The sequence below is a fragment of the Trichoplusia ni genome, chromosome 6 (assembly GCF_003590095.1).
Source record: "Trichoplusia ni isolate ovarian cell line Hi5 chromosome 6, tn1, whole genome shotgun sequence".
Classification (NCBI taxonomy): domain Eukaryota; kingdom Metazoa; phylum Arthropoda; class Insecta; order Lepidoptera; family Noctuidae; genus Trichoplusia; species Trichoplusia ni.
The window spans coordinates 15,451,091-15,465,297 of NC_039483.1; the positions used below are offsets into that span (position 1 = coordinate 15,451,091).

At 33.6% G+C, this 14,207-nt stretch overlaps 3 protein-coding genes across 3 annotated transcripts; 1 reads left to right on the forward strand and 2 right to left on the reverse strand.

Annotated features, from left to right (window-relative positions):
* The first annotated feature begins 7 nt into the window (after positions 1-7).
* LOC113495242 (GPN-loop GTPase 1-like) lies at positions 8-4,163 on the forward strand. The gene is made up of 9 exons (XM_026873873.1): positions 8-233; positions 567-692; positions 991-1,158; positions 1,807-2,003; positions 2,364-2,564; positions 2,942-2,994; positions 3,074-3,156; positions 3,234-3,374; positions 3,870-4,163. The coding sequence occupies exons 1-9, from the start codon at positions 161-163 to the stop codon at positions 3,950-3,952; spliced, it is 1,125 nt and encodes a 374-aa protein (XP_026729674.1). The 5' UTR covers positions 8-160; the 3' UTR covers positions 3,953-4,163.
* A 184-nt stretch (positions 4,164-4,347) lies between these two features.
* On the reverse strand, positions 4,348-14,207 carry LOC113495247 (FAD synthase-like; the record flags this gene model as incomplete). Its single annotated transcript, XM_026873882.1, is given in 5 exon segments — positions 4,348-6,645; positions 7,355-7,476; positions 8,497-8,853; positions 9,272-9,358; positions 13,976-14,207. Coding segments are annotated over 4 exon segments (774 nt in total). The 3' UTR covers positions 4,348-6,395.
* Positions 12,497-13,969, reverse strand: LOC113495241 (tRNA (guanine(37)-N1)-methyltransferase-like). Its single transcript, XM_026873872.1, is given in 1 exon segment — positions 12,497-13,969. A coding segment is annotated over 1 exon segment (1,329 nt). The 5' UTR covers positions 13,932-13,969; the 3' UTR covers positions 12,497-12,602.

The following is a 14,207-nucleotide window of genomic DNA, read 5'->3' on the forward strand; positions in this document are numbered from 1 at the left end:
TTAGTTGTCATTGTTGTCAGTTGACTGACAGTTGAAAGCATGAGAGCGTTGTGTTTGTTGGGTTGTAATTTACTGATGTTGTGATTAAACTGTGCGCATTTCAAGAAAAGTCTTAGTTTATGTTATATTAAGTGCAGCCTAGTATTACCATTCTGTAAATATGGCTGCTAGTGAGGAAAAACCTGAAGCAATGGAGGAAGACTCTAGGAAACCAATATGTTTGATTATTTTAGGTTAGAAAAGTGTTTTTTATTATTTTTATGTGAAAAGCCAGTATTTACCTAAAAATACACAAATATTTACGACTTTACATATAAAATGGGACTTACTGTATATTGTGTAAACCTATTTACGTGAATTAACACACTAAATCTTGAAATTTTGCTTATTTAGCATGACAATGTAAATATACTGACAGGTTTTTCGTATTGTAGTAATTTCCTGAAATAATACCCAACTATTAAATGCTACAGATAAAATATAACATCTCGAACTTCACTTTTTCTGTATAAACCCTTTACAACAAGTATATAACTCTAGTTTCACATGCTGTTGATGTGTTATAGGAATGGCGGGCGCCGGTAAGACTTCATTCACACGTCGTTTGTCAGGAAAGGTTATTGACGGATCAAGACCTTACCTGATCAACTTAGATCCAGCTTGTAGGGAAGTTCCTTATCCTGCTAATATAGGTAAATCTACTATTCATGATTCTATATAATCTTGAGTCTGTTAGCCCGAGTGGCAATCAAAAGATATGATAAAACGAGTATATGTTATGCAAAGATACATTATATATTACATTATCAAGTAGTTTACCATATTCAATCATATGTTCAGGTAAAAAATATACAAGATAATTAAAATGGGATCTGAGCAGCCAAATCCTTGCTTGTCATTGATTGTCGCAAATTTCCATAAAAATAACAATTAATTTAAAACAGAAAGAAGTGGTGCTTGTTATTATAATGTTTATAAACTATTTTCCAGATATTCGGGATACTGTAAACTACAAAGAGGTTATGAAACAATATGGGCTGGGACCCAATGGAGGCATAGTAACAGCTCTTAACCTATTCTCCACAAAGTTTGGTCAAGTTGTGGATCTCATTGAGAAGTCAGGCAAGAAACACAAATACTGTATCATAGACACACCAGGTAAATACTTTACTATTCATCCAACAAGTTTATGTTCTTAATCTATGAAAATGAAACTGATGATTCAATTTTATAAGATGGAAAATAAGATGTGTGAGTAATCTAATATATAAAATTCCCGTGTCACGATGTTAGTTACCGTACTCCTCCGAAACGGCTAAACCGATTTTTACCAAATTTTATATGCGTATTCAGTAGGTCTGAGAATCGACCAACATCTATTTTTCATACCCCTAAGTGATTAGGGTAGCTCACATAAAAAAAAAAATATTTTATTTTTTGGACGAAATTGTTTGTTTTTATTTTTTTATAATGTGGCATTAAAAATACACACCACTAGAAAAAAAAATTCGGCGAAACAACGTTTGCTGGGTCAGCTAGTAATATTATATTATAGTTTCATTTTATACACATAGTAGTAGTACAGCTTCAGAATTATTTATATTAGGTCATAAGTTAATGATAATTTCTCAAATGATAGATTAAAAAATGTATGTTACATAAAGCAACAATTAGCTCTTTTTGCAAAGTTTCGCTTCCATACTTACTAAATAGTATTATTTTACTTGTTACAACTTTTTACTTTCTGGTATCTTACTTCTAAACGAAAGTAACCTTTATTAATGTTAATTACTTCACTAATTCCAGGTCAAATAGAAGTGTTTACATGGTCAGCATCAGGCACAATAGTAACAGAAGCATTAGCATCATCATGTCCTACAGTAGTTGTGTATGTAATGGACACCGTCCGCAGTGTCTCACCTGTCACATTTATGTCCAACATGCTGTACGCCTGCTCAATATTGTACAAGACAAGGCTGCCGTTCATTGTTGTTATGAATAAGGTAAGAATGTGGGATTTATTATTTGATATGGACTTTTTATACCTACACATGATAACTTTTTTGATTGAAAAATGTATGTTTGTTCTTACCAGGCTTAGCTCAAGTCTAAGAGAAATAAAATCTAAATATTTAAGTGCTGTTAAATAAATAAATAAATATTTTCTCGTTGATATTGGTGACTTATTGTCATCTAACAACAATTCATATGTATATATGTAATATCAACAATTCATTTCATTCAATCAATAATTCATTATGGTTTTAAACCTCCCAGTAAAGCACATTCAGTTGCCCCTATGGTATTAAAGTATTTATAAAAATATACAACCTTGTTTAACATATCCCTCTCGTATTATAAAGACAGACGTCGTAGACAATGCTTACGCAGTTGAATGGATGCGAGACTTCGAGGCGTTCCAAGAGGCGTTGGACGCGGAGGGTGACGGCGAGACTGAAGGTGGGAACACCTACATCGGGAACCTGACGCGCTCTATGGCGCTAGCTCTTGATACATTCTACACAGATCTGAGGTGCTGTGGAGTCAGTGCACACACTGGTGCTGTGAGTATTTTTATTTATTTAACTGCTTTATTTATGCATACGAAAAAAAAAACTAATCTTTACAAAGAGATACAAAAAGGTTCTGCTTATTCATCAATCAAAAGAAATCTGCTAGCAGCATTCATAATTTTACAGCGAAGTGTGTGTGTGCTTTTATTTCCATTTGACTTGTGGTCAGGTCAGCTCTCATTTATTTGTTAATTTAATAATAACAAGTTAGTTGTGAGAATTATGCTATTTCCAAGTTGACAAGTAATTTAGCTTATCATGAAACTGGAAAGAGCCATATGATTTTGGTGCTCAATATGATAAGAAGAAGAATTAAAGAAATTGGTCCATTAATTTTATTATTTTTAAGTATTGCCCGTTTATTTCAGGGTCTGGATGAATTCTTCAAACTAGTAGATGAGGCTGCAGAAGAATATGAAAAGTATGTATGGATTTGCCTTAAGTTCACATAAATTCGTTTTTCAATAAACTAAAACATTTTTGTGTTATTTTCTGCACAGAGAATATAAAACAGACTGGCTGAAAATGCGTGCAGAAAAGTTAGAAGAAGAAAAACGGAAAGAAGAGGAATTAAAAAATAAAGGTACATAAAATAGATAGTCAATTTAAATTTATTTGTAAAAACAAAATTTATCCTTTACAATATTACTTGTTCCGTAGGTCCAGATGACACTGTGATAGATAAGACGAACTTAATTGAAGAAGTATCAGCAGGCCGTGAGATTAGCGACATGTACCTAAAGCACCCGGCTAATGAAAGTTCTAGTGACGAGGAAGGCACGGAGAACGAACCTGAAATAGGTATGTGTGGAAAACCTCTTTTGTTTATACTTTTCTTAACCAATCAACTGGGCCTATTGCGGTCATAGATGTGGCACAAGTGGCGCCAGGACGCTCGGATCTCAGTCTTCCGCATCCACCTTGCTTACTCTTTTAGTCTAAAGTATATGGACGAATAACTAGGATCTCAAAATCATTATAGATACAAGGGCTTTAAATTTGCTGTTTTCTCTAACAGACATAAAACAAACAAATTTTTTACCTGATGACAATTTTTATGCAATGCTAAATGATACTAATTAATGAAGGCCATTTCTGCTACTAATTAGGCACTGATTATTGAATTAATAATGGTTTACGTATTTATCGGGACTGTCAAACTAGTTTTTCACCCAATGGAATCCTTAATCATGAGCTGACGGGGCTGAGGGGTCGCGAGTCATATTAGGCACCGTTTTTATGAGAAATACTTCTATAGTTTTTTAAGGGGTTTATAGCAATACCATTTTATTCCAGATGACAAACCAGAGGACGTGGCGATGTTCCAAGAGTTTATAAGGAAACATGTGAAACCAAACGACAGCGGAAACAAAACGTAATTATAAGGTCGTTAAAAGACTGTTAATATAAATAAAGGTAAGAATATGTTAGAAACCAATGTTACAGCATAAAAACTGCTTGTTAAGAATTAAACAACTGAAATTGTCGTAACTTGTATTTATTTTAAATTTGTCAACACAACCATTTGTAATTCGCAAACGATAGATGTATTTACGAATGCAATTTAATAAATATTAAATGTGATAAAGATCTTGATAAAATTATTATTAAAGCTATTAAGTAAGATGTTTTCAATTACTGTAATAAGGCATATTCATATACACAGCAACATAGATTTAATCAGCTAAATATTTGTTGAAAAAATACAGTACAAAGACAATTATGTTAATGTCAAGTAAAATGCCGAAAAATAAATAAGACGATACAAATTATAAACAACTAAAATAATTACGAACATATTTACAAATTATACAACATAACACCTGGTTTCAGAAAAAATATTCTACTCAAAAAGTTACCACATACGCCTTGTAAGACCAAGTTCGCACAATTTGAATTTTGAATTATAAATTGTATTTTCAGACGACAGCGCTTTTATATCGCCACGCTTTGTATCAACTAGCTTTGTATGTCCAATACTCTGCTACGTTAATTTCTACTTTAAAGCTTAGGTCTTAAAGTATACATTTAAAAGCTTAGGCAGTCTGGATGATAGACTTTTAAAAAGCAGCCGTAAATGAATAAGCGCTTTCATCGATTTTTGGTCTTTTAGCCAGGTTAGTTTGTCATTGTGCGCAGTGTGTTGTTCATAAAATAATAAATAAATAAAACATGCATAAAAAATATTTTTTGATCGGCACTTATGCAATTTTCATAGGTATGTTTGGTAATTACAGTATCCAGTAAATAAAGTGTCCTTAAGTAATTGCAGAAAACTTTTTTTCAATTCAATTCTTAAGTATATAAAATAAATTTTAACAATATTCTAAAAACTGATTAAGTCAGATTGTTGGGATAAGTAATTTTATTTGTTATGTTAAGTACTTTAATGTGATTAAAAGATAACTAAAGCGCCAATATTTTTAATTATACCATTACTATTTAAATTCGAGATGTTAGAGATAAATAATTTAGTTTCATGAGACAGAATTGTAATGTAATCCATCTGATTTGTCATTCATAATTTAAATATGTAGAATGAATAGTAATTTGAATTGCCATTTAAAACTTCCGTTCCTAATTAGTAGTCATTTAATATGCCATTTAAAATCTCCATTAATAAATAATAAAGTAAATAGTAAACGAATATTAAATGGTACAGATAGTTCAACTCATCTGCGCGTGCGCCGCTATGTGTGTGTGGGACTGAGTCCTATGTTCAATTATTGAGATTTGAATGTGTGCGTGGCAAACAAATGGACATCATTGTATATTAACAAAGGTCACACACACATGACGTCGTGCGCAAAGCCGAGTTGAAATGATTTTTAGTATAGCAATTGGCCTATTAAACTAAGATTTTAGGTTAATTAGGTACTTTTGACCGCAATTTGGTATAGCGTACGAAAGATAACCGCTGAGCGAGTTTGTCAAATCGTAGCTAAAAGACAGTGTATTGTATTTGTATGAATGTATTATTATGACGGTCATTTCAGTTTTAAATGGGTTATATAGCCGAGCGAAGGCAAGGACCACGTCATTTGTAATTTAAAGACTTTAGAGCCTTAGTACAAATGCAGAGTGCATACTTAAGTATTTATGGGTTTCTTTTGTTTTCATTTTATTGTACAGATGACGTGTGTTTCTTAATAACTTAAAAATTATTGTGCTGTAGTGTGACATTAACGCTTCGCGCTTGTTTCATGAGATATTTTTTTCTTAAGAATGTTTCTTGTTAAAAATTAATGTGTTTATGTTAATTAAGTTAATGGCTTAGTAATTACGACCATCGGTTTAGGTTTTTTTCGATTACTGTATTTTTTTTGCCGATAATTTGTAGTTCTACTATTTATGATTATCTTTTTGTAAATATTTATGCAATAAGGGGTTCAAGTTCAACTTTATTTTTAAAATAATGTAATAGCCGTGTTATCTGGTCATTATAAGATGACCTAATAAATTATTACTAGATATTAAATTCGAACTAGGGATGACGTGATTATGTCGTCAGCTACCGACCATGTGTTGGTAGAAAAATTGTTTAATATTTTTAAAATGTAGAAACAAAAATGTATTTATCCTTTTTTTTGCTGACTTTATCTATGGTATCGTTGACACAGGGTAAACTTAGACAATATGATGGTTCTTACCAACAAGGAAAAAATAAATAAGTGAAATAATTTCTAACCTAATTTCTCAAAGAAAACTGAAGTCTCAATTTACCCCGTGTTACTTGCATAGAAATCATTTAAAACATTATTTGTACCTGTCTATATCACGTCCGTAGCTAATTTAGTAATTATTATAACTATTAAGTATTTGCTATACACAGGAAGGAGGTATATGATCACTATTTGTTATATGATTGCTATCAATGCCGTTTGTCAAGTGACTGTTGTGGTTGTATTCGTGTCCATTGACGGGTAGCTTAGGCGATGAGCCGCGGCCAGCCCTCTCTAGCGACGCATCGGATAGCTGCCAAGCTGGTAAGTACGTAAGGGCGCCGTATTTGTCCTTGTGTGCTAATGCGGGGTTCGGCCATGTGTTGTCTGTGCTGCCTATTGATGTGTATCTGTTTAAGAAACCATATTATTAGTCACAATATTTACATAACATTATAACAAAACCCACACTATAGAAGTTGCATTTCTGCATTCACGGCTTCTATGGACGGAAATAGAAAACTTCGAATTGAAATTCAAGAAGATTATTCAAAAACTGCTGCTAACTTTGTGTGGCAAACTGATTTTTGCGTTTGCCAGACAAAATTGAATGAAACTATTTTTAAGATACAAATATGATCTGTTATAAAATGAAGGGAAATCTAGTATGCTTTATGATGCATAGATATATCTCCGATTTAGAAACGGTTTGATAGAAAAGAGTCTGTTATGAGAGATAAGAACTACAAATATTTATCAGTGATTGCACGCGCTTCTGCACTTGTTATGTACGAGTGCAAAGAGACCACGTGGAGCTGTTATTTACATAATTTAAGAATCTTTACCTGTCAAAACACAGTTAATACCGCTATTTATTTAGTAAAATGGGTTCTTTCTAAGTTATTTCTACACATTGTTAAAAAGACTATCGAGCCTACTTAAACTTACTACTATATGTTTATATGTTTTACTCCCTGGTGAATTAATTAAGGATAATACTTCCAGGAATAGTAAAACTATACAATAACCACATACTAATTAACGTTTTTGACTGATATTTTTATTATTCTTTGTATTCGTGGATCTTCGATACAAGGCAATTTAAAAGATATGACTTACCCTTTATCATATAAGCTACAATAAGGCACTCTCTGCTGCAGGGTATAACTCCATATCTGATGGTAGGTCCAGTTCAGTAACGGGGACACTCGGATTATCTGTGGCCAGCTTGGATCCGTAGTCTGTTGGATAAATGTGGACAAAGTTATAAGCTTTGCGAAATTATGCACGGAAGATATTGAAAATCTGTTAATTAGAGACAAGTTCATAATAACATTCGCACTGCGAAGGTATTGTTTCAAACTTATAATATAAGGTTTTCGCCTACTGGAAATATAAATTGAACTTAGCGTCATACAACCTGCTTATGTCTAATCAATGGATAAAAGGAACATTATCCAAAGATATGTTACCCGAATAGAACGTAAGATAAATTAAGTTGTTTTCTACATTGAAAAATATTCTTATTATTTTGATTGGATGAATCTACTGGATTAGTATATGGATAAGTTTAAGTATAAGTAATGTTTGTAAGATAATCTTGTCAACTGATTTACTTACGACCGATTGGAATTCGAATGTTATGAACATTCTTCACTATCAATATCGTTGCCAAAAATGTCCTTTTAAAATTCCTACAGAAATAACTTACTATTTACTACATAACCGCCTAATTCCTAAAGATAACGATGTTATTACAGTATTAGCTATCAGATTTAACGCAAACATTTTTATTTGCATTCTTCTTTACGATAAACAAACTTTATGATGCGTGGGAGGGCTTTTTTTTGCACTTCTGTGTGTGAGTAATTGAATATACACACATACACATGGGCTTTAATGGTAATTTAGTACACAAGGTAGTCAGTTATTAGTCACAAGGTTAGAAAGAGTATTCTTATTGTTGACGTCAATAGTTTTAAATCTGCCTAGTTTTTTATTTCACTGGGATTTACAAACATTCAAGTCATATGCACAAAGAGTCCCAGATTCAGGACGAGAGTTGCGTGCGTGAGAATGAACTGAAAAAAGGGAATGCTACAAAAAATAAGTAGGCAGAAGAGGCAAGTGGTAAACTAATAAAAAAGAACCTGATCGCTGCTGGGCCAACCCGCTGATATTAGGAACATGAAAAATAACAAAATGGTAAATCTGAACGGACCAGAACCTGAACGACAGGAGTAATAAAAAGTTGATGTTACCTGCATAAACTTTAAGTTCTCGCTGTAGGGGTCTGTCCTCCTGGTCCCCATGAGACACGCCTTCAGCCGACTGTCCTGCTCCAACAACCTCTGCAGCGTCAACTTCAGTTCACCTTCAGTCACTATCAAATTAACACCATAATGTTCTTCGATTTCTTTCACGAAACTTTCGATTTCTCTAAACGGTCCCTTTGTACGTATATACACAATTTTGAGTTCACTACCGATGTCTTCGCGTTTGTAAATATCACGCAACACGTTTATTGTCAAGTCTAGTAGCACTGTACAGTCTTTGCCGCCGTTAAATGAAAGGAAAACTTCGTCGATTTTGTATTTTGTGAAGCATTCTTTAAGTACCTGGAAATAAGAACAAGTTTTTAGAGTCATTTTGAACTTCAGGACAGATGTCAAAAATGCAAAGAAAAAAGTTCTTTGATGCGTAGTAGGAGAGTAAGAAGAATCATGCCACTGGCCTTCATAAAAGTTAAAATATTATTTTACACTGTTTGCTTTCAAAACAAGCAAGTCATTACAACTGAGTAAGTGCTAATACGACATCTATATCTAGCTACTCACGGTGTGTATCAGGAAAATAAAATCTCATTATTACGCACTCAGATTGTTCAATTCTTAATCAAATAGAAATACAATTAATTAAAAAAAACATGAGCGCAAAAATCATTACGTGCGAATAAAATATGTGAATAGAGTTTTGTATGTTTTCAATGTTGTAGTATTTTTTTGTTTATCATAAATACGAGGATCTAAATCATACCTGTTCAGTCTCTTGCAAGATATCTGTGACGTCGGGAAGGTCCATCGCTATATTATTATCTTCGTCGGCAGTTTGAATTGCTCTGGCCTGCGGAACGCGAAACAGCTTTTATTTATTATCTACCAAATTAAATACGATGTTACGCTTAGTGACTTCGATATTTTGTCTGTTTGTTACAAAAACTCCAAGGTCGCGATAAAGATATTTATTATTATTATTTGGTTAGTTAAAGTACCTAACAGCTACTTAATCGTGATGGTTGTGTGGCGAATATGGTCGCAAAATTTGGGATTTAGAATTAAATTTTGGGAATCAGATTATTTCCCTATCCAGGTTAAATACGTAGATTTTTTTACTAGGCTTAAATATGTTGTAGTAACTGTTTCTTAATGACAAATGCATTACGTAAAGTACTCATTGAAAAAACACTTTTTCAAAAAATAGTATTCGTTACCAAGATTCAGTTTAGCATTTCTTTATATTACACTTATCTTATACTTAGAAGTTTTTGAATAATTCTCTTGAAGTCTTTTTTATATTAAATGTATTAAGCAACCCCGCGAGACATACCTAAATACATAAAAAATACCGTTTTAAGTTACTCGTGAATTTATTAGCGTCGATTCAGCGACGGGGCGAAACCTGACTGGTTCGTTTGAAGGAAATATATCCTCTGCAGACAACTTAATTCAGTTTGCACAGCTGATAACATTTTAACATAATGCATGGGTAATGGAGGGAAGTGCTCATTAGAATTCTTTCTTTGGCTATCTTTATCTTGATACAAGAATTATTTTCCTTTGAGATTATTTTGCGTTTCCTGCATCATTTTGGGAGTATTTTTCAAGACTATTAATGTTGGACATTTTTGACAAACAATATTTCACAGTTTAAATGTAAGAAAATTATGGATGAGGTGTTATCTTCATTTCATTTTATACCTTATAATTTCCTTTTAATCTGCGTACAATCACGATTTTCAGTAGAGTCGATTGCTAAGACCTGATGAGTATGCGCAAAAACTAGTATTTAAGTGTAATTTCTAGAAATTGCTCAACAGGCTCATTTACATGATATTTCGGAAAAATAACAATGATTTGATATCAAGCCTTCGGGAGTGAGTCTAATGTGTAGTACTAGCTGCAAGTTTACTTAAAATAATCGAGTTCTATTTCAATCGAATTTAAATCGATTTGGTGCTCTGGGAACTGACACTAGCGCAAATGCGTTCTGAGGGCAACGTTGGTTCTACGCTTGATCGACGACTTACGTTGCTGATGACACTGGACCGCTACACGAACTTAATATTGTCAAAAACAGAACGAAACCAGTTCCAACACTGCGCCTTTAGATATTTTTTTAACCAATAACGTAACCTCCTTTATTATTTTACCGTTGAAGCTCTTTGCAATCTATCGGGTATGGTGTACCTATCTTAGATAATTTTGAAAAAGTAATCGGTTAATATCAGTATGTAAAGTAAGTATGTCAGAATTATCGAAGCCTGCCTGAACTCTATGTATGTGTCAATGCAATAATTCGTTTTGTTTATCGTAACTTGCTAAAAAGAATTAAATCCTACATGCTAAATACCCACCAACATCAATCTGGTAATTCAATCAGTATAATTTCGAAATGTACGTATAAAATTAATAGCTAATCAGCTAATGATTACATCCTCTGCGGTGCCGTCATTACGCGCATGCAACGAAGCTGCGAAAGTAATAATTAGATAAGAACCTACTTATTCACACGTTGTCAGTGATCGTCTATGATTAGATACAGTAGTTTTTTACATCTTTGTTTCGTCAACTTTCAAAGAATTGAGTAAGTAGGAAAGCCCTAGGCATTCCCTATAGAAGGTGTGAGTAACCGTTACATCATTTAATATAGTGAAAGCATATTAACGCTTACGGTGTCTGTCTATAATCGCTTCACCAAGAGATAGTTTGGGATCGAGAATAAGGATGTACGAAGAATGCCACTGGATCTTTGATGTTGACTGGTCTACCACGAGCCATGAGCTAAAGTGTTATCAACCGACTGTTGTGTCTTTGTACCTACCTACATTAAAAGCGCTAATAATTAAATCAGCCTGTGATAAATCAATTATAGTTGTAGTCATGCTTAAATTCGCAATCGATTCTTAGGCTTACCAAATCTAATCTGCACCAATTAATGTTATCCTCGTAATATTATGAATCAATGAAAATAATACGGTCACGGGTAATTGCAAGATTATGGAAGTCATTTGTGAGGTAAGAATAAATGCAAATAGTAGGTACTGCTTGATTATATTATTGTTGACTAACTTGATTACCATCAGCTCAATACAGGACTCTTGTTGTTGAGGAAACGAGATGCCGCTATGCGCTGTCTGGTGTGTAACATGCTTCTATTATGACAACAGTCCCACATAATGCTTTTTCGTGGAAGCATTTTTGTTCCTGATAACATGCTACATGGGAAATAGCCGATAGTGTAAAAGTGACTATTGAATTAGGAACTTGGTAAGTACTTAGTAAGGCAGAATTCGCAGATGTTACATTTTAAATATTATCTATAACATAAACCATCACCATATAAACAAGCTAAACCTTAAGATATTTCTAAGGTTGCGTTAATTTTCTTGCAAAGTAAGCTGGCAGCGGGACAACGCGGCTTGCGGCGTCTCTCTTACACAGCGACAATAATATTACTGTAAAAGGTGATGACGACCCTTTAAACATTCTACTGGGTGCAGCAAAAGTCGAGCAGTGCATTGCGAGCGATCCCGTGACTAGCTTAAGCACTAGATGGGCGCTGTGTGTTGTTAGTTGGAGGAAGTCTGCCAAATGCCCACGTCGTGCCCTTACGCTAGCCTGATGACTTAAAAAGGGTAGCTACTGGTTTCCACTGGATGCAGAAAGCGGAGGCACGAGTTTTATCGACCAACTTGAAGGAGATCTTCGTATGGCATCATAGGACTTACTACGTTACGATTGATTTGCCTACACTCAGTCAACAAGACTATCAAAACATGAACCTCATACATACTTACAGAAGTTCATCTGATTTACTATAAAAAACAAGACTAATACAAAATTTTCACAATATATAGCTCTTATCAGCTCTTATCATGAGTTATGTCATTTATGATAGTATGAGTAAAATTGAACAAGATATTTGCAAACAATACTCAGAAAATTTGTTTTCTGCTGAAGCAGTAGACCAAATTAAAGACAGTTTTTATGCATAAAAATTTATTACATAATTTTTGGTTTACATAAAAACACTACAAAAGTTACCAATTGGCTCTTATCAATAATATTATGAAAATCTTAGTAAACACTTATACACACAACTTTTTAAGAGGCGGTTCACCCAGGGATTTGGGACCAATTAAAACCTCTTTAGTTAACTTAAATGTCACTCTCATCATTTCTTTTGTTGGAGCAACCTTGCGTACATTATAAATAAATATAATATCTGAGGATATATCATGTCCTATGTTTTTGATCACTAATTCTTTTGCCAATTCTTTGATCCACTAGGCAAAACAGTATGCGTATACAATGATTTCTTGGTTAAAGTTTTCAGCTGCAGCAGTGTCTTTGAGTAAACCGTTGAAGTATTTCAAAAATTCTACTGCTAGAGCTGGTAAGTTCATTGTTATGCGAATCTTTCCATCCACCTTCTCAACACCTTTACACAAACGCTCCAAGTACTCTTTGAATACATTACAAATAAAATCCTTTCCGTCTTGATTGTATGATTTAAAACACGACATCCTGATTTTGTTGACATTTGCATTGTAATTCAACCATTTGTATGATTCAGGATTTAAATCATTGGCAAATACTTTAGTAATTTTTTTGGCTGCTGGAATTGCAAAGGGTCCAACACCACAAAAGATATCAAATAAGACATCTTCAGGATGTAGGTATTTCAAGATTCTTTCGTGCTCCTTGCATAAGCGTGAGTTCCAGTACACTTTAGAGAAATCAAAGTGGAATGTGCAGTTATTTTCTTTGACAGATACTTTGAAATCTTCATCTCCAGCAAGTACTTCCATGTCAAAATTTCTGTAGGTATTATCAATGGTGTTGCACTTGTTAACTACAGTACGACAAGACTTTAATTTGTCTATCAGCACTTGTCCGATAACAAAGCGGTATTCAAGTAGATGATCCCTTAAGTTTAGATGAATAATATGGCCAATTTGGGTAAATCCACTCACACCCTCCTCATTTTCAGGAAGAACAGCTTTGAATATAGTTTCATAATCCCAGTTGTCATATGATATTTGTGCATCTTTGAAAATCAAATGATCCTCTGTTACATTTAAGTCTTGGAGCAAGACTCGATCATTTTCACTGAAGTCTTCCCATTTCATCACCTTTTCAGGATTCAAATATATGCATTTCTTGAATGGCGAATCTTCAGCTTCGTTCAGATCTCTTATCGGCCTAAAGGCTTTAAGTTTTAGGAAGTAATTTTTGCACATTTTCATAACATTATTAACGTTTTCTAGCTTGACCTTTAGAACTGGCACTTTTAAATTGCGCAAGAATTTATCTCGATCGAGAACTTTCATACCCCGCACCCCCACAGGCAGTATCGAGACACCGGTAGTTGCACTCATTTTACGTATAAAACCGCGGATATAACCAAAAGTCATACCAAAACTATGAGAAAAGTTGTTAACACATCGTTTATACTAACCTATTTTGAGGTCAGATCCGATGTGAATCTTCAAGTAGTAGTATGTAGAAAGTCCGTATGTTGTTCAGTATGTTTGTTTTTTTACTTTTTTTGATAACAAGAATAAATTTAATACATTAATATTTAGGAGAAAGTGCAGAACTCACTATGATGCGTGACACTAGGATCACATTACTTGTCAATTTGACGGATGGACATGCTTCAAACTGACAGCCTTGTTGTTTGACACTAA

Bases quoted from the DNA above. Each gene is read 5' to 3' on its own strand.
- LOC113495242 (XM_026873873.1), top strand. From the start codon at position 161: ATGGCTGCTAGTGAGGAAAAACCTGAAGCAATGGAGGAAGACTCTAGG. The intron at 1,159-1,806 runs GTAAATACTTTA...CACTAATTCCAG, and splicing joins CTGTATCATAGACACACCAG to GTCAAATAGAAGTGTTTACA. The intron at 3,375-3,869 runs GTATGTGTGGAA...ATTTTATTCCAG, and splicing joins GGAGAACGAACCTGAAATAG to ATGACAAACCAGAGGACGTG.